General features: G+C 28.2%; 1 protein-coding gene and 1 long non-coding RNA gene across 2 annotated transcripts; both read right to left on the bottom strand.

Moving 5' to 3' along the window:
* Nucleotides 1-1,232: 1,232 nt before the first annotated feature.
* On the bottom strand, nt 1,233-3,420 carry LOC119685992. The gene is made up of 3 exons (XR_005252860.1): nt 3,072-3,420; nt 2,919-3,005; nt 1,233-1,601 (listed from the first exon to the last, which is right to left on the bottom strand). It is a non-coding gene; the product is annotated as an uncharacterized LOC119685992 (long non-coding RNA).
* Nucleotides 3,421-3,701: 281 nt separating this feature from the next.
* Nucleotides 3,702-4,882, bottom strand: LOC119685975 (general transcription factor IIF subunit 2-like). The gene is made up of 2 exons (XM_038100410.1): nt 4,266-4,882; nt 3,702-4,200 (listed from the first exon to the last, which is right to left on the bottom strand). The coding sequence occupies exons 1-2, from the start codon at nt 4,737-4,739 to the stop codon at nt 3,928-3,930; spliced, it is 747 nt and encodes a 248-aa protein (XP_037956338.1). The 5' UTR covers nt 4,740-4,882; the 3' UTR covers nt 3,702-3,927.
* Between the last annotated feature and the right edge of the window lie 16,642 nt (nt 4,883-21,524).

The raw sequence follows: 21,524 nt of genomic DNA on the forward strand, positions 1-21,524 counted from the left end.
ATTGTCATCCATTATTTGTCATTCTGATGTACCTATGACATTCATTCATCTTAAAAATTATGAGATTCATTTACTTTGAAACAGATTGATAAATAATGAGCTTATGAATAATATTATATATACTCTGTTATGGTCCCCTCGAGCAAACTCCTCGAGCTACTTAATATACTTTATACGCACGGGTACAATAAGCTAATAAGAATCGTGAACTTGGTTTTAATAACTTCGATTATTAGGAAATGTAGTAAGTTATTTATATTTTTATATATAGTTGGAATTTTGACTATTGTCTATACTATTGTCTATATTTTAATACATTGACTATACTTACTTTTAATACATACTTTTTATCAAATTCTGAGTTAAACTATTATATTTTACCTGACTTTAATTATTCATCATTATTTACTTGATTAGATTATGGAGTTGGAAAATATATTTAACTACCTTCAAAAAAAATTGAATTAATTAAATTGAAATTAATAAATTAATTAATTTAATAAACTAAATGGTCAGCTAAAAATTCAATTAATTAAAATGATATAAAAAAAAAATAATATAAAATTTTTGTTGTTATAGTTCACTACTGTTCGAAAAAACCTCTTTATGAATTAAAATTAAAATATTAAAAACTATAACTATTCATAATAATTTTTTGAATTCGATATCCGAACTATTTAGAATAAAATAATTATTTTTTATATGAATAAATATTGAAAGTGTAAATACTAAAAACAGAAATCTTTTAAATAGTTTAGTATTTTTAGGTATAGTAATCAATAATCAATTCGATGAAATAATTTAAAGTATTTATGAGGTGGATTATATATCTAATTAATCAATTTACTCATTTTATATGAAATGATTTTTCCATTTTCATCTCTTAATTATTATTTTTCATATATAATATTTAATTGGCTAATTATACATAAAAAAAATGAATTAAATATAGTTTTGTGTTTTTATTTAGCAATAAAATAAATTTATATAATTTATTATATGTATTTAAAATACATTTTCATCACACTAAACTCAACAAATAAATTTTGTGCAATCATTATTTTAACAATTTTTAAAATTAATAAAATAAATACTTTAATTTTAAAAAAAAGCCAATAATAAATAATTCAAAATTTCAATATCATCTCTTAAGATTATCGTAAATTGACTTAATAAATTAAATTTAAAATTATTTTTCAGATAGATTTTTTCTTTTATTTTCTTTTCTCGTTTGATCAATAAATTATAGGCTTTATGGATTTTAATCTAAACGCATAAGCAACATGTTTATGAATTTCCATGAACTTGTAAAATTATTGTCATCAACTGTTGTATCTTTTTACGTACTCCATGCATTTCAGGCCAATTTACTTCCGAATTCAATGAAAAATGTTCTCTCATCGCACTCGTTCATCAAATTTATGACCGATTTAAATGGCACTTAATAACGTCACGAGTGCTACGAGCCCGCTTTCCCTTTGACTGATTTTCGGATTTTTATTGCCGTTTTATTGGAGCAGTGCGGTCTTTTACAAACGAACAGCGAGTATGATTCCTCCATGAGGTTTCAGTTATCAAATGCAATATTTTCATCGATGTTCCTGCAAGAGGAGAACAGATTTTTCGCATAAGAAAAATGATAAATGCAAACGAGTCCTAGCAGCGCCTAATTTTGATTGATTGATTGAATTTGAGTCGAAATGTCAACGACAGCGATGCGTTGCCAAACAAATTTATTTCCTTTTTAATTTTGAAAAAAAAAATTTGCATAATAAAAATTAATTAAATGCATTTATCTATATTATTAATTAAAAAATAAGATATATATCAGTGATATTAAAAAATATATTAGTGATATTTTCTGTTAAGGACGACATAAGTTAAGCTTCGAAGTATGTGAAACTTAAAGTATTTTTTTTTTAATAATATATATACACAAAATCCTAGTGCAGTTAATATTGAATTGAAAAGATTATTTAAATTAAAAACCGTAAATTCTGGATAATTGTGTTCGCATTATCCTTGAAAGCATCCTAAATCATCATAAGCAATCTGTATAACGAAATTAAATAGCAAATATTTTGTATGAAATAGTAATTTTAATTTTGTGAAATTAATTTTGTTATGTAAATACCTCAATGAGATGACCGAAGATGTTACTATGCAGTAATTTTTATGTAAATATTTATATAGTAATTTTTATTTAGATGAAAATTGCTAACTTTGTCAAATTGCAATAAGAAAAAGAAGCATGGATGTCTGTGTCTTGTCTCTGTACAATATGTAAATAAATGAAATATTGTCGTATCGCAAGAACCACATGAGAGATTTTTAATGAAAAAGAGACTAGATGCATCCAAAAATGTTCTAAAATACATATAAGGTAGCTATAGCCAGACTTGCCTGCAACCACAGTCTTTATATGTACTGGATGCCTGGTCATAAAGGCATAGAGGGAAAAGAGACAGTTGATACTATTGCTGAAACTGGCGCAAGATTTTCAGAGGTCTAAACAAGCGAAGTACCCAGACCTCTAAAACAGATACATAAACTTCTGAACAATCACATGACAAGAAGAGCAAAAGAACGGTGGCGAAATTTAACCACCTATAGAATAACATGTTATATTCTCCATATTAACACAAAAAACAGCTTTCAGATACAATGCTATATGATTACCTGAATCAATATATTAATTTAGAGATTTTAAGTTTACGAGCTTATATAGAATAGAGCTAGTTAAACAATAAAAAAAAATAAGTTGGTATAATTTTACTCAGATGAAAATCAATGATAAGATCCAAGATGCACAATGATTTATATCACGGGCTTTTCATACTGTAAGCTATTATTAAATTAAACATTAAATGCACATTATTGATTTTATTATATTATAATAATATATAAAGCGTACTTACATCACATTAGCAAGTGTGTCGGTAATATTTGTCAGGATACTTTGGTGGCTTATACAGATTGGTAAATGTGCTCAGAAACGTTACCAACTCCACACATAAAATAAACTAACAATAGTTGAGATTTTAATTTAAATAGTTTACAGTCTTACTTACTGGTGATTTTCCAGTTTGCGCAGTATTATTATAATATATATATAAGTAACAGATTTAAAGGCGTTTCTTCCGCTTCTTGCAAGTTTTACATCTAGGTTTATATCTTGACTTTTTCTTCACTGATCATTGTTTATTCTTCCGCCTACATGTCTTATTTTGGGGTTAACACGTTTTTATCAGTTTTTTGCAAATAATATATTCCCCAAGCTTGGCGTTAGGATAACCCTCTTATTTATCCTAGTAATATTTACGTCTTCTATATGATGTTTGACCGCCTTTCCAAGGAAATTTCCAAAAGTACTATTTGAATAAGCTTTCATCGTAGTGCTTGAGAGGGAACTTAGATTCTTCACTGAAACATAAAATACTTTAGATTTTTATATAAAAACGAAAAAGTAGTTATCATGCAAAATATTTAGTATTCTTACTTAACATAAAGTTTAATTAATTTAATTTATTTAAAAATATTTTTTTAAAAAGCAATTTGCACATTATTTATAATATTTATTATAGTCATTTATTTTATTTATTTAATTTTGGTAAATAAAAAGTTAATTGTTAAGTATTTTAATATATGTTTAATAAATACTAAATATATATATAATATAATATATATATTTATTGTTATGATTCATGTCTGAAAATTGAGCAATAAAATCTTTAATCTACTTAAGATCAACAAATCCCCCCTTTCAATAGTCCAAATATAAAAGCAGACATTCAAAGTCCAACAAGCTGTAGACACAGGTAATTAGGTTAATATAATTTGAATTCAGTTTCTAATTTTTGAACTATGTTAGAAAATTATTGAAATGGACAACGATATGACCACTTCCTATATTCAGTAGAAATATTATTAATCTGAATCGTGTTCAGAGAGCTCCTCAATCTCTGTATAGTGCCGATACTCCTTTTTTAATTCCCATAAGTTTTTGTTTGGATGATTCAAATTATAATCACAAACTTCATTGAGTAATTCCTTTAAATAAATGACAGGTTGAGCTGTTATCTTCGCCAAATCCTTTAAGGAATAAAATTGCTGTTTCTCAAATGCTTCAAATATTGTCTCCATAACATCATACTTATCCGCACGGTATTTTCTATTACGGTCAAGTTTACGGTTTGGTTTCTATGATAATTATAACGCAAATGACATAATCATGTGTGCTCATAATATTATAATGTGCTACTTACTTGATATACAGGAGGTGGAACTGGGACTTCAATCACTTGCGTTGTTTGCTTTGGCAAGTATGCGGTTATAATATCCTTTTTCTTACACTTAATATAGGTTTCATCAAATACTGGCTTACATATAAGTTTGGTATTGGCGTGTCCTTTCATAACAAGTTTTTCACCACGAAATCCATTACATCTCTTTTTTATATCTTTTCCTGTTTCGGAAAGAATTGCAATCTTTTTGTCAACGAGCTCTGTGGGATGTAATTTATATTCACTTCCACCACCAAGTACACCATCCAATAAATCAGGATTTAAATAAAATGCATTTTCTTGTTTTCCATTATCTGTTTTAGTAACTTTCATAGTCATGACTTCCGTTCCACTTGGAACCTTTTCCCATTGCTGCGCAACCGACCGTGGAACTTTAATTAGCCACATCTCCTTATTTAAATCAGTTACATCGATTTTCTTCTTTGAATTCTCCATCCTGACTTTTTAAATTACTTATGGAGACAGTCCAAAACACAACCAAGTCTTATGTTCTAATCGGAAGCAACAGAACCTTACTGGAATAATTTTTTAATGAATTTTTTACAATACAGTGTATTCAAGTTCTTTTTAATAAAATTCAACTTAAACAGTGTTGTTAAACGACTTTTTTTTCAATAACAACGTATCTCATGTAAAAATGTCAAGTTGACAATTTAAACTTTAAAGATTTGATATATAGGACGTGTGCGAGTTCGAGTAAATTGATGGTAAATTGAGGGACATAGTAAATTATGTCGGCATGGCAGCGAATGTTGGTATATACCAGAATTTCGAGTCTGGTGAATTAGATAAAAATTAGGTAAATTAGGTGTTACCATTGTATAAATTTTATAAGATATTTAATAGATAAATAAATAAATTTAAAAACTTTTAACCAAAAACAATATATAACTTCAATAAATAAGTATTTACATAAGTGCAGTGCAAAAAATTCCTAGGAAATTTCAATTTACTTTACATCAATTTATTAGAAATCGTACAAAATTTCCAGTTAACTGTCAACATATGTTTTTCTTAATTATTCATAATTCGTAGTTGTTATTTTTTCTACTTATTATTTTAGTGTTAAAAAATTGTTATTCATTTTCAAAACTTTAACTTTAAATGTACATGTTTTGCAAATATGTTTATTTATATATTTGCATATACATATAAACCTGTCAGGTATCAAAACAGTGTTCCAATTGAAAGTAATGCTTATTTTATGTTGTTCTATTTATTCTTACCAAAGAATAAGCTGAATAGAATATTATGATTGGGTCGTTTCCATTACCATAAGTTGATTTATGCATGCGAAGTTGCTTTTCTGTCAGAAAATTCTGTAAAAGTCCTACGACAATTATATTTTGTTTATATCTCAGAGTAAATCTAGAATAAATCCAGATATACCAATCGAAAACGCTATTATTAGAAGTACAGAAGGAATCATAGTATTCTGCATGGTATAATTTGTAGTACAACACTACATGTGGCTCTCTAGCCGCACTTATAAACTATTGATGAACAATTGACACTCCTAATAAATTTGTCTTTATATCGCATATTCTTATATGGATTTTGTATGGCAAATATTACTTATTGCTACACATTTATCTAGAGTGTAAACATAGTATTAAGTCAACTACACATACATTTAACTAATTTTAATGCAAATTACTAAAATATGTTTGAGTAGATATATTTTTAATATAAGTATTAATACATTAAAATATTTAAAAAATATTTTAAATTTTATTTGCTTAATTGCTGTCCTGTTTTCCTTACGTATTAACGATTTTACAACCAATACACCATAATTAAATTGTCTTTCGGTTGCAAGAAGCTTCTTTTTGTATTTTATAATAAACTCAGAATGCAATTTATACATTGACTACAGGCTTTCCTCTAGCCTGTAAATTTTTTGTAAATTAAAAAATAAAAATAAAGTTTAAACAAGGACAATGATGATAATGTGTTTTGTACGCCGTCCACTGCACATGGATGAGATAAAGTAATTCTGGAAAAGATATTTTAACCAGATATATATGTACAAATATATTTATATCGAATTCAACCAATAATATATTCGATATTGAAATTAAGACAACACTTAGTAAAATGATACAATTAACTTAATTAAAGCTCTTTTATGAATTTATTTATAATTTTTTTTAACCCGGTTTAAAGTTAAAATAAAATTTATTGAAAAAATATTAATTATTAAAATTATAAAAATTAGTTACTAAAAGTAAAAACAAAAAAAAAGTATTTGTTTTATACAACATAATTAATATATTATATTTTATATGTAATATATATTTTATATAATATAATTAGAACGTATTATATTATATTATGTAGATCGTTAATTTGGTAATTGCGTGTTCCGTAACGTCGCGACGTTATAAACGTCAAGGTACACATTTTCGTCAAGTCCATAAATTGGACTTTTGTAGCAGCTGATTTCGTATATTATGTTTCAAATGGAAGCCAAAATTAACAAAAGTTTTGATAAATTTAAATGAAACTTACTCTATTACACAATTATTTATTTTTAGTTATATATCTTGATTTTTTTTTAGTTAAACACTTTAGTTTTGAACTTAAATCTTGTGCAAGCTACATTTCACAACACTATGGATCAGCTGATGTTTTATCCAAAATCAAATTTATGAATTTAGACGAAATTTAAGAAATAAATGTAAATTGAATATTTTTATATAAATTACTTGCTGACTTCGCTTTCGCATTGTGTATCAGGAACCTCTACTAAAAGTTTTCTTGCTCGCATTACTTCGTTCGCCTTCATTAGTAAATTATGAAGTGTATCCTCACCCACCAATATATCATCGATGTGATGAACATTAGAACCATCTGACGCATCGGGAATGGCTGCACTTAGCAAATTCATTGGGCCAGAGTCTCCGACCTCTAAAGCCGCTTCAATTTCCATAATTGCTCTGCGAAAGTAAGGAAGCTTTAATGTTTTTTCTGTAGAGAATTTGGTTTTATTCTCTTTATATTTGAAAATTTTTTCTAGTTTGATAGTTCCTGTTTCGCCTGTCCCATAGAAATGAACTTGGAATTTATTTTTTTCTGCCTTCAATATTCTTGCCGGTCACCCATTTCGAAGCGTCTTGAAAACTTCTTTTTCTTAGGCATTTTTGTTCTCCAGAATACGCACTTTTTTAAAAAGTTAAACCTTTCTTGCAGACGAAAAGCTGGTATAGAAATGACAATGTAGTTTTTTTCCTGTCAGGCGTTGATTTACAACTACAATTGTATCAATAAGAACTTTGCAACAAAGTTGTATTTTGTAATTGTATTATTTAAATTTGTTTCACATTAAGAAATAATGACACTCATTGTGTTCTTATAAGACTCAGAAACATTTGTTTAAAAAAAATTTTAACTTTAACTGTTCCTTTATGCTCTCTCAGTCGCTATTTTTTATCTAAAAATTTACTGGAGAAACGCATTTGTATATACTCATAGTTACATGAATTTACTCCACGTAGCTTATGAAACTAACACAATATATTTATTATTATGTTAAATATCGTTCTTTTAAAAATGTAATACTTCTGCCCAAAAACCTACGCATGTCCGAATTTTAATTTAATAAAGAGTGGCATGCCAGCTGTTTCAAATCTAGAAGACACAGTCCAATATTCTCGTTAGAATCACTTTCATCCAATCTAAACTTGTCATGCAAAGCAATGCGAAATTTACTACGCTGCGCAATTCAACAGCAAGAACCAGACTGGTTCAACCAGCGTAACAATGACAAAATGCAACTCTGCTAATACAATCGCTTTGTGAAATTAAACCGGCGGTAGAGGGCGATATGAAATAGTGACAAAAATGTCAAATTATTGTATAAAATACATTCTAACTAATTTAGTAGTGCCATGCGTACTTTTTGTATTATCTTTTGTATTTCATTTAATAACATATCACACAAAAATATTATTTATATATAATTAATACATTAAATAATTTATATACATTTTATATATCAATTACATATTCAATTAATAAAAACAAAGATTTTATTATATACTTACTTCCTCAGTGCTTTTGTTTACAGTCCAGCTGCTGTTTGTTTGCATTTTATATATAAAACATATGACACAAATTTCAAATTTTGGTGATTTCCCTTGGTGGAAATTTATTTTTAAGGGTTGGATTTGATATTTTTCGCTTTGATTTACTTAAAATGAGCTCATTTTTATGAAAACTCTTTAGTAAACTATCCTTTTTTGTAGTCCTAATGAGCAAAACTACTTAAACGAGAAAAGTGGAACCATAGTATAACGTTTTTACTGGCCCAAAACAAAAGACATGTTATACATAAATTCATTTAAATTCACTGGAAATTATTAAAATTTGAAATATTTGTCATATGTTTTATATGTAAAATGTAAACAATTTTTCACATGTTTAAGCGCATGTCAATGGAAACAACGAAGTTTTAATTTCATTAGTAAGTAGTTTTAATTGCAGTTAAACTAAGGCCGTGTGCGAGTTCAAGTGAATTGATGGTAATTTGAGGGTAATAGTACATTATGTCGGTATGGCAGTGAATGTTGGTATATACCTGAATTTTGAGTAGGGTAAAATAAATAGAAATTGGGTAAGTTAAGTATTAACATTGTGAAAATTTTACAAGATATTTAATATATAAATAAATAAATTTGGAAACTTTTAACCAAAAATAATAAATAAGTGCAATAAATAAATAAATAAATATATACATAAATGCAGTGCAAAAAATCCATTGCAAGTTTTAATTTACTTTACTCGTACATGGCTTAAATATGATATAATGAAGTTATCAGTTGTTGCGGTAACTAAGATGTGTTCCAACAGGGGCTTATTATAAACACAATGTATTTGTTATTTTGACACATACATTTTAGCTTTTCATAATTCTCCCAGTACTTTTTATGTTGCATATTTTTAAGAGCATTGAAAATTCCATCAATGATATTTGCTTGTCAATATCTTTTGATGGGAAGGAATGAATTTAATTATTATCTTATTTTAATAGAAGAAATTTGTTTATTTTAAAACTTAACTCTTGATATTTAGCTGTAGATGTTTTTTATACTGCGTGCATAATGACAACTTCAAATCTTGTGTTAATTTTGGGACAACCTTTGTTTTATGTCTTTTTAGTGTTTTGAAATTAAAAGAGTAATAAACTCTGTTTAATGTATATAAAATATATTGTGATATTTACACTTATCAACACTTTATACTAGTCATTTAAAAGTAGTAGTATTTCAATGGAAAATAGGTGCTATCATATCAATTGAAACAGTTTTTCCGCATTTTTGCTTGGCATAACATTGTTCTTGGCATATGCACCGTTGCGTTCACACAAAATGTTCATTAAAATAGTTTGAAGTAATTTTTAGCATTTATTTTTCTTTGTTTTTAGTATAAGTTCACAAGTTCTCCAACGGAACAACAGCACTTCTTCTGCACTTAATTTGACGTACCGAACTGTTTAGATTGTCAAGCTAGAACCTGAACTGTCTACGTCACTCGTACTACAGATTAAATACGCATACACTGGGTACTTTCCTCACCTTTGGTATTTCGTACATCAAACGCATTCACAACAACTTCCATTTGTTTTTAAGGCATAAAAGTATTACTTGCTACTTCGTTTATATATATCTGTATGTATATATATCTGTACTGAGTTTGTTTATTTGTATGTTTTTCTTATAGCATTTGCAACAAGTGTTCAGGGTTTGGAAACAGCCAACTGCCAAGATATTCTCACTTCCCTGACATTTCGAAATGGTTTTAATGAAGTTCAGGTTTGTGTGTGAAGTTAGAGCACAAATTGAAATTAAGATCGGTGCGATTTGTGTGAATTGCGAGTCAATAGAAAAAGGAGTGGATGTGGCAAGTGACATTCAATAAGCTTTCCCATAGGTGACGGTGCTAAGATTAAATTCCGTTTGGTGTTCGATTTGTGAAATGCACAGACTTTCGCTTCTAGTTGAAATGAAAAGGAACTTAATTCAGAATGTTATAAAATATTTAAGAAATATTTATCTTGATGTGCATTACTAACATCAATTCACAGCAAACATATATGAAAAAATTACTCACATGAAAGGTAGCATGATTTTAAAGAGCAAAAATGAAGTAAAAATTAAATAAATGCATTATATGAAATGCAGTATATTTGGTTGATTTTATCGCTATATGGCAGATATAAAGGACACGAGTTCGATTCATCGTACTTTCAATCTCAAAAAATAATTTACGAGTAATTAAATCACGAATTATTTTCATAACCATTGATGGTGACTATTCGGCAATACTTGAAACAGCTGTAATTCAAATAATTAAAATAATATAAAATGAATTATTGTTGTTGTAGTTCACTACTGTTCGAAAAAAAATTTGATTAAGATTACTGATTATTTATTAAATAATTCCTAGTATTTATAATACATATTTACACATTTTAAAATTTTGATTATTTTTATTTATATTGATGTTAGTATATATTTATATATATATATATTTTAATATATATTTATATATATATTTTAATATACATTTTTATATATATTTTAATATATATTTTTATATATATTTTAAAATGTATTTATATACATATCTATTGTAATATACATTTATATAAATTTATTTATACATATATATTAATATATATTTTTAGAGAGGTTTTGAACAGTAGCGAATTACAAACAACAAAAAATTTTTAAATTATTTTAATTAACTGAATTTTTAGCTGATAATGCAACTGTTTCGAATATAGCTAAGTACCTTTCATTAATCGTCTTTTTGAAATTAATTCTTATATTTAAATAGTCGACAACCTTGGGACTGCAAGTACAAAGGGTTGAACTCGTACCCTGACAAATTTGTAGTTTAGAGTCAGCGTTCATGTATGTTCGACCTTGGAGTTTTGTTTACTTGCTACGAAAGTTCATTAACATTAATTGATATATAAAAAAAAATAAATTTTGTTGTAGGTCACTACTGTTCGAAACCTCTCTATTAAAAACAATAGTTTCTATAAAATAAGTCAATACCATCATAACTGCGTTAAAATGCAATTCAATATGTATTTTTATATATAATATTATATATATTGAGATTTTGTTTTTATATTAATTTTTATATAAATTTTTATATGTATTTATATATGAGTCTTAAATTTTTCTTAAGTTAGTTTGTCTTTTGATAGTTACACAAATTATTTCTTCTAACTTTAATAATAACTTTTAATTCCTTTTTTTTAAACTTTTAAATTACCTAAAAATAATTTTAAATCTAAAAATCTTAAAAAATTAAAATGTACACAAGTAACTGAATCTGCATAAAAGCAAAATATATAAAAAGCGTAAAACCGCAGACAGGATTGATTTTGAATAAAATTTGATGTTCATGGCTTCTTCTTTTTAATTTAAAAAATCAACCCAAACGTTTTGAATTTACATATTAAAAAAATCAATTAAATTTAAAAAAATAAAACAATATTATACCACACAATTAGAATATGATTAATAATATTATTTTTAGGTTGAATTTAATCGTACTTTTAAATTCATTTTTCGACAAAGCGACATTAAGGCCGCTAATGAGAATAATGTACCATACAAAGTGCTTTCACATAAATGTGCTCACTATAAATAAATGAACTGATTTAGGGCGAAAAATGTCGAATGCAACACTGTAAAATAAATTTCCCATTAGGGAAATTATTTAATTCCCAAACAAACAAGCTGTTTCACATGCATAAATCAGCTTATGCCAATGGGAACGAACAAATCTTAATTTCATTACTATAAGTAGTTTTAATTGCAATGCTACATATATATATATGTATTAAATATACCTATGTACTAAATATTTAATTTGAACTTATTGCTTTTCTAGGTTAATGAAAAATTATGGTTAATATGTTTGGTAAGTTTCACTTAAATTGTAACGAGTGTAATACAGCTGATATTATTATTAAGCACCTTACATATATAATTTCAGGAAATTTCAAATAAATTCTTATAACAACAATAAAGCTTAAACTACTATATACCATTTAATATAATTTAAATACATAAATATATACACTTAGCAGAAAAACTCTGCGTACAGAAAGTAAATTTTGTTTCAACATATAAAAAGTTACTAAATAAATAGATTTTTTAAATTAATTTTATTTTTTATTTTTACTTTAATTCGTTATCTTCATTTTAAGCTAAAACTTATTTCTAACAGATTAATAGAAAAATTATAATAATTAAAAATGTAAAAAATCAGCGCTATCGGTGGCAGAAAAAGTCTGCGTACTAAACATATAAAGGGGAATTCCCGAAGTTTTAACAGTAGAACTTTGGCATGCTTTATGTTTTATTGAACCAGCATATCATTATACACAATTCCACGCACTTATTTTATAATTTAATGATTAAAAAGTAATTAAATTTTTAATGACAAATAAAGGAAAAGAAATTATTATCTGTGAGAGCAGTATTATTATTGATCTATGGACAAAAAGGAAAATGTATCGCGAAATTGGTCAAATCGTTAAGCGGTCACATTCTTCTATCCAAAGAGTAGTAAACAACAACAGCTAAACAGGATTATTGACCTCGAAGCTGCGATTTTGGCGTCCATCCAAGCTGTCAACAAGAGAAACTCGCAGCATTATTAATTCAGTGAAAGATAATCCTCGACTAACTGGACTTCTGTTATATAAATATATTGACCAGACATTCCAGAAGCAAATTCATGTGGACACTGTACACAAAATATTAAAAAAATACCACTACTATGGCCGGTTCGCACGAAGCAAGCCGCTTATCTCCAAAGCTATTAGAATGAAGCGTTTAGCATTCGCAAGGGAGTATTTAAATAAGTCTCCAGAATATTGGAAACGCATAATTTTTTCAGATGAAAGCAAATTTTGTCTCTTTAGCGTTAAAGGTCGAACGATTATATGGCGAAACCCGGGTACTGCCTTTAATAATGAAGATTTGTATCCAACAATAAAACATGGTAGTGGAGGAGTAATAGTGCGGGGGTGTATGGCGAGTAATGGAGTGGGAAAAATGAAATTTATTGAGTCGATAATGAATAAAGTTGATTATTTAAATGTTTTAAAATGCAATTTAAAGAGCAGTGCCGAGAAGTTGGGGTTACAGAATAATTACTTATTTCAACAAGATAACGACCCAAAGCACACGGCAGAAGTTGTGAAGCTTTGGTTGCTTTAAAATGAGCCCAAGCCAATCAAAACGTCATCATAATCGCCATATTTGAATCCTATAGAACATTTATAGGATTTACTGGAGCGTCGGATACATGAATACAATGTAACCTCCAAAGAAATGCTGAAGAACGTAAGCGACGCGGAATGGGGTAAAATAAGCAGCGATGAGACTGCGAAGCTGGTCAATTCGATACCAAAACGACTTATGGAGGTCATAAAAAGGAAAGGTTATCCAACAAGTTACTGAAAATATAAAATCTTTTAAAAAATAATGTATTTCGACGTTTTTTAAACTCTTGTACGCAGACTTTTTCTGCCACCGATAGCGCTGATTTTTCAAATTTTTAATTATTATAATCTTTTCACTAATCTGTTAGAAATAAGTTTTAGCTTAAAATGAAGATAACAAATAAAAGTACTAATAAAAAATAAAATTGATTTTAAAAATTAATTTATTTAGTAATTTTTTATATGTTGAAACAAAATTTATTTTCTGTACGCAGAGTTTTTCTGCTAAGTGTATATTTAAATACATACATAAATATATAATTACATGTGGGTCATAAAAACAAATAAATAATAAAACTTCCATTCCATTTCAAACAATGATACCTACATATATGTATATAAAACCTATGTATAAACAATAGTATCTGAACTTCGATTTAAGATTTAAATGTTAAAAAATAAAAAACAAAAACGCATTTCAAATTGAAAATTATTTTGAACTTTTGCAATAAACCAGAAATTTATTGGCAACGATTTCCTCTTTGGAAAGAATCTATTGTTTTTATTGACATTTAAAACATTAACTAAGAATTTTATCAAAAGTCATGACACAAAATAAAAGGAAACTGGAGTATTAAAAACTTTTTGCGGTCAAAGAACAGAAATTTTTTGCATTGGTGGCAAATAGAATGACTCCTCAGTAAAGAAATTTCAAAGGAAAAGTTCCCGAAAATATATAGCACAAAAAACTTGCAGTTGTAAAGATTGAATTTAAATAAATTTAATTAAATTATTTTGGCTTTTGAATACAAGAGTGTGGGAACTCCCTCTTTCATTGCAATGAACACATTTAAATGGTTTTAAAAAAGTAAAAATGCTTTGACCGCATTGAACTGCAATTTTCAGAAATTTCTCAGGTACTTCTTGAAATACCTCTGACTGGTTTGTCTGTTGAAATATCATACTTTTTACCTTTCCACATTGCAATTGACTTGCATACTACAGAAATTTAAGATACAACCTGCAATAAACTCCGAACTGATAACAATCCCAGTGCAGACTAGCGAATTGCAGTTTAGAAACCAACAATGGAAAGTTTTTTTTTTATTGCGAACTGCACATTTTATATCAATTCTGTCACCACTTAACATATTTCTAAGTTTGCTGCTCGAAGTGCACTTTTGAAGTTAAGTTGTGGAATATCCTTCTGCAATCCTTTTGCTATAAAAAACATTGCAATTCTCGTAGCAATAAATGCAAAAACTATCTCAGCGACGGGAAATAATATTTCAACCTCAATTTACGAGTATGAAGCAGCGCCGCACTATGTATCCTGCTTAACCAGTTTATGGTAGAGCATATAAGGATTTGTGCAAATAATGCTTCAAAATGTTGATATAAAACATGATTCATCACATCACGTCTACCCATAAAACGTGCTACTCATGAATGAATTATTAAATCTACACGTAAATTCTGTATCGCATATCACAACTCACATTTTATTGCACTTTGAAAAATTAAATATTGAAGTCATCAAAGAATTTTTATTATACAAAAGGAGTTTGTCAAACAATATGTTAGATGATATTAAGATAAAAACGAAAATTGTGTGGTTATATATTGGCACACCAATATCTCCTTCTTTTCATTTAGAGAATGTGTCTGCTAACATAAAACAATTTGTCTTTTCACACATAATGCAGGCGTTTTGGGAATTTTTGCAACTACACTTATGTGTATTGAACAAGAGGATTTAGGACTCATAACTTATAGTCAACTCGAGAGATTTATAAATAACTAATAATCTAACAAGCAATACTCCCAAACATATACTAGTCAAATATAAAACTCATATAGACTTGTCTGAGAATAGTATTACGATTTTATTGCACTAACCACTACTTGTCGAGGGTCATTAGCACTAATTATTCGAAACAACGTTTTTTTGAATAATATTTAAGTTTAATATTTATATATTATATTTATATTTATATATATTAAACTTTATTCGCTTCATCTTTTATTTTCTATTATTTTATACATAAGCGATTTGTTGGAAATGTTTAGATAGTTTATTTTTTTTAAAACAAGATCTTTCAGTTATACTAATTTTTATATAGGCTTCGCGAATTATTCTCTTTCCGTTCTGCTGTGATATTCTAACCGCTTAATACTTCTGTGCCAAAATATATAAATTGCATTAATTGCTTAATTATATTTTGAGCAATTTCTAATTTGCAAGTAGTTGTTTCTTTTGATACATATTGATTGTTGTTGATATATTATAAGTGATTTTGTCTGTATATCAATACAACATATAGTATTATTGATTATTTGCACTTCCATATCAAAGTCTGTTAGTAAAATTTCAATTTAAAGTGCTGTTAGCTGATTGTTTGTTTTTTTTAGTACTGTTAACTGTGACTTTAACTATTGTATATGAAATAATAACTTCGATCGTTGTTATGTGTGGACAGACATGTTTACTCCATTGTGTGCACCTTTTCAGAATTCATGATTTTTTTAACAGATGCAAATTACATGTCTTTATTATTTATATATATGTTTTTGGTTAGTTATTGTTTAATTTATAAGTTATTAAAACTTTCATATTTTAGTATTCTTCATTTGGTAATGGCATTGTATCAACTTTGCTACCTCAAAGAAAAAGAGCAACATCGTTGGCAATATAACTTTCGTAACGTAAGTCAGCAACATTTTTAAAGTATCATGACTACAAATTTCAAATAAATTTTTTTTTAAATTTTTTACTTTAGTGTAAAGAAAAACTGCAAAATATATTAATTTTTTTATTATTTATTAAACTTTTTCTTTTAAAATAACTTTTGACAAAGAATATTGATGAAAATAAAGCTTTCAACACTTTTTACTTGTACTCGTACACACTCAACTGTTAAACTAGTCAAATTGTAATTAAATTGAAGTATAATAACAGAGGTGCGAAAAATATCAGGTAAAAATTTTCTAACAGACATCAACACATTCTAAAATTTTTCCAAAACCATTTTTTTTTTTACCAATTTTAACGTTTTCAGCAGGCTTTCCTATAGAAAAGATATCCAGAAATAAATACTGGGCCATTTCCTTAAAAGCTACAAATATGTTTTTTGAAATTATTTCAAATAGCTTAAACTGTTTTGGAGAAGCTTCAAGCAGTAGTAAACTACAACAAAATTTAGTTTTTATATTATTTTAATTAATTGAAGTCTTGGCTGATCATACAGCTCTTTCGAGTATTGTCAAATACCCATCATTAGTATGTATGTATGTTGATCCTTTTTTCGAGTCAACGCAACTGGGTACTTTTACTCTATGATATCTGGGGGTACTACAGGGTCCCACCCATCTCATTGACTAATTTATGTATTGCCTATAAGCTTCATGATTATTCAGTGATTGATCTAAGATCTGCGTACCTCTCCGCGCGGAGAGTGATTACTCTAAGATTAGATAGTGGTAAGTAGGATAGCCTGTCAATGTTCGCATATAACAGGGCTCTGTCCCTTATGTATTTTTTGATCGGGTCTATTCTAAGGTCTCTTAGCATGTCGTTTATGCGAATGTACCAAGGCACTTTGAAGACCCTTCGGAGAGCCTGACTTTGAGTGACTTGTAGCTTTTGTATAGTAGAGTAGGCAGCTTTGCTATACGCAACCCATCATTAGTGGTATTGAAAATAATTCTTGTATTTAATTATTCGTAAATTATTTTTTGAAACTGCAAGTACCAAGAATCGAACTCGTGTTCTGCCAAATTTGAAGCTCAGAGTCAGCGCACCTTAACCAACTGACCCAAAGTCGTACTTGACTTTTATGTTCGTACATTTTTCTGGAGTTTTGTTAATTTGCGGTCAAAGTTCATTTACTTATGTTATATTAATAGGAAATCATAAACCAACTGTAGAATAATTGAATTAATTAATTATATTTTCATTTTTAATTGTTAAAGGCAAAATATTTATACCAATTTTTCATTGTTAAATTTTATAAAGTTTAACGCGTACTTTTTTTTTTAAATTTCCAAGTATTATTTTTTTAATAAATAGTAGTCTTTTTAATGGATTATAACTTTCTGTAGCTACTTTATCAAAGAAAATGTTAAAGCCGAAACAGCATACCACGAACAATCGCTTGAACTGTAAAGTAACCACAAAATATGAGAAAATACTCATAACATTTTTCAAGCAAGAAGGTTTTTACAGTAGACTAACTATGCACCCAGCAACCAACGCCATCCCGAAAATTGCTCTTTCATCCTTCCTACTTCTCTGTGCAGATATTCAACATAAAAAAAGACTAGTTTTTTACTGCAAGTTGTGAGTTCTGCCCTATCCTACTTGAATAATTGAAGCAGCAAATTTTTGCATGTGGTTTTATTTCACATCCACATTTCAAATATTTTTTCTAACTCTTATAAACGTCAGAAGATAGCTTTTAAATATGTATGCCAACGGCTAACATAAAACTCAAACATAGATTAGTCAACTCCAACATTGAGCAGAAAAATTTTATTGGAAAAAGACTTCCCTGCAACGTTCGCTCACATTTGCCTGTCTGTTGGACAGAAGCATTTCTAGATGTTATGTTCATTTTACAGTTCAAAGGATAAGAATTTCATTTTATAATTAAAATTAGATAAAGTTTCCATTTGAATTTGCTTCATGGCAATTCAAGTATTTAAAACAGTTACATTTAAATCAGAAAGTCAAATAAATTGACGTTAAATAAAAGCAAAACTTTTTCACTTAAGAATATTTATGAAAAAAAAAAATTCATTTGCAGTTAAAATAATCTTATATTATTGTTGACAGATCAAATCAAATTAAATATCTAACATAATTACATTTAACATATAAGTGCCAATACATTGTGACCGAAAAGTTTTCGGGAAATTTTAAATAAAACGCAAAATTCTTAACCTTCATCAATATTTATTTTATCTCCTTCAAAATATGCTCCATTAGAAGCGATACACAAATGCCAACGTTTCTTCCAATCATCAAAACATTTTTTTATAGGCGCTTTCCGGTATGGCTTTGAGTTCCCTCTGCGAATTCTGTTTTACGTCTTCTATGGATTCAAAACGCGTTCCTCTGAGTGGTAATTTGAGGTTGGGAAACAGGAAAAAGTCACACGGTGCAAGATCAGGTGAATACGGTGGCTGTTCGATGGTATTTATTGAATGTTTGGCCTTAAAATCGTTGATAATGTTGAACAAATTGAGGTGAATCGGAACAAGCCGGGCGTTGACACGTCGCATACACAAATTGTCCACCAAAATCAAACGAGCCATCTCACGACCGATGCCTAGCTCTCGTGCTATCTCTCTAACACTCACATGAGGATTTTTGAACACGATTTCCTTTGCCTTTTCAATGTTTTCGTCGGTGGTAGAGGTCGAAGGTCGTCCAGAACGCGGCATGTCTTCGACGGTCGTACGACAGTCCTGAAAGGCTTTGTACCACTCATAAACTTGAGTTTTCGATAAAACTGATTCCCCATAAGCCTTTTGTAGCATTCGCAACGATTCTGCACACGAAATTTCGTTCGAAAAACAAAATTTGATGCAAACTCTTTGTTCAATATTTTTTTCCATTGTTTTTTTCGCAACGCACTACTGAGGTGAACTGGTTTCAACAGCTGCCGTAAACGAACTGTCCGACAGATCGCGGCTCATTTTTGGCATAGTAATTAAGGGACAGTGCTCCAAACTACATAAACTTAAAATATCGAAAAATATACAGCGCGCGAATTTTAAATGAGAATTTCCGAAAACCTTTCGGTCACAATGTATATATAAAATGATATATAAATGATTTTAAATCCATTTAGTCGCATTGCAGTGAAATGCCTTAAGCAACAAATAAACAAAGCTAACCTCTATATCATCCTCATCCAAGAATTTTGTGAGGCGCTTATAGATGCCTACTGAGATGTCGCCCCTCGGTACAAAGCAAAAAATCATACATTAGAGCCGGCTCGAATGGGAATAATTTGCTCGGAGGGATACAATAAAACACGTGCGAATCATTGTTTGTTCAGTGAACTTGAGCTAAGTTAATTTATTTATGACATATGCAAAGACCTCAAAGTTCAACGATGTGGAAACACGGTAAGTCTGCAAAATAATAAAGCAATAAAAAATGGCTTACCTACAAAGTTATAATGTTTGGGGACTAAACCTAGGAAACCTTTAAGCAGAAAATTAGGTGACAGATTTATGTAATCTTGAACTCACAAAAACAAATACTAGCCAAAGAGAAAACAAATTAGTGTTGGGATTACTTTGATATTTTTATCTAAGATGACTTACCATTTTGTAAATTTTATTCAAAGGAACTACATACTAATATGAGTAAAGATAAAAAATAAATTTTGTTATAAAACAAATAGTACAAATAGAGTTTTCAAATAATTTTACTTTAATAACTAGTTGAAAGAAACCCCCTGTGTGTATAGATACAAAAATCAACTGAGATGAAAAGTGATATCAGTATCCTTTTTAAAAGTTCTTCTGACATTTTAGACACAAATTTAATATAACCAATTAATAAATTCTAATTTAACGTCAGTTATTACGGTAGTGAATGTATTACTTAATATAAACTTTTGTATTTTATTACAGTGATTTCGAAAAGTAGTGAACTACAACAACAAAAATTATTTTATATTATTTTAATTAATCACATATTTGGGTGATTATACATTTTACGATAGATTATGATAAATATTATATATAATATTTATATTAAGTTATACGTAAATGATTTTTTGAGACTACAAGTACCAAAGGTTGATCTCGTCCCCTGCCAAATTATAAGCTCAGAGTCAATGCTCCTTAACCAACGGACCCTAAGCCGTACTTGACATTTATGTTCGCACATTTTTATGGAGTTTTGTTAATTTGCTGTGAAAATTCATTCACTTGCTGTGTTATATTAATACGAAATCATAAACTAGCTGTAGAATAATTGTTTCAATTGTTAAATTTCATTACTATTCTTTTATAGAGGCATACTTTATTTTATACTCTTAAAGTATTGTTTCTTGTGCATTGAACCTAATCTTGGAATGTAATACGAAGAAAGCCATGCTAATGTTACTCCATAATTCGTTCAAGCGACACTATTTTTTAGTCTCGTGACATCTGTATGGTCAGCTAAAAATTCAATTAATTAAAATAATATAAAAAAAATCATTGTTGCTGTAATTCACTACTTTTCTAAACTTTTATAACCGGTTAATGCAATATTCATCATCATCAGTCACTATATAGACCATGTAGGACTTAAACCTGTTCAACAATTTCCTTCCATTCTTCTCTGATTTTTGCTTTTGTTTTCCAAATTTTTTTATGTTATTCATTTCTTTTTTTTATTTTTATGTTCATTTCTTTTAAATCCTGCTGCACACTGTCTTTCCATCGTTTTCTTGGTCGCCCTCTTCTTTTGCTGCTTCCTACTTCGTTCTCATAAATCTTAAGTGGTACTCTTATATCCGGTATTCTTATCACATGTCCAACCTATCTTAATCGTTGCTTTTTCATAAATTTGTTGATTGTATCATCTTCAGCTAGATGTTCTAACTCGTGATTACGGGGTCAAAAATTTTTCTGAATATTTTCCTTTTCAACACTAATGCAATATTAAACATAAAAAATTCTGCCAAAAAATATATAGTGTTTTCAAACAATGAAATGTAATATTAAATACATTATGTATTGTT

Source organism: Teleopsis dalmanni, chromosome 2, assembly GCF_002237135.1.
Source record: "Teleopsis dalmanni isolate 2A chromosome 2, ASM223713v2, whole genome shotgun sequence".
Taxonomy (NCBI): Eukaryota; Metazoa; Arthropoda; class Insecta; order Diptera; family Diopsidae; genus Teleopsis; species Teleopsis dalmanni.

Bases quoted from the DNA above. Each gene is read 5' to 3' on its own strand.
- LOC119685975 (XM_038100410.1), bottom strand. From the start codon at position 4,739: ATGGAGAATTCAAAGAAGAAAATCGATGTAACTGATTTAAATAAGGAG. The intron at 4,201-4,265 runs GTAAGTAGCACA...TAATTATCATAG, and splicing joins TTCCACCTCCTGTATATCAA to AAACCAAACCGTAAACTTGA.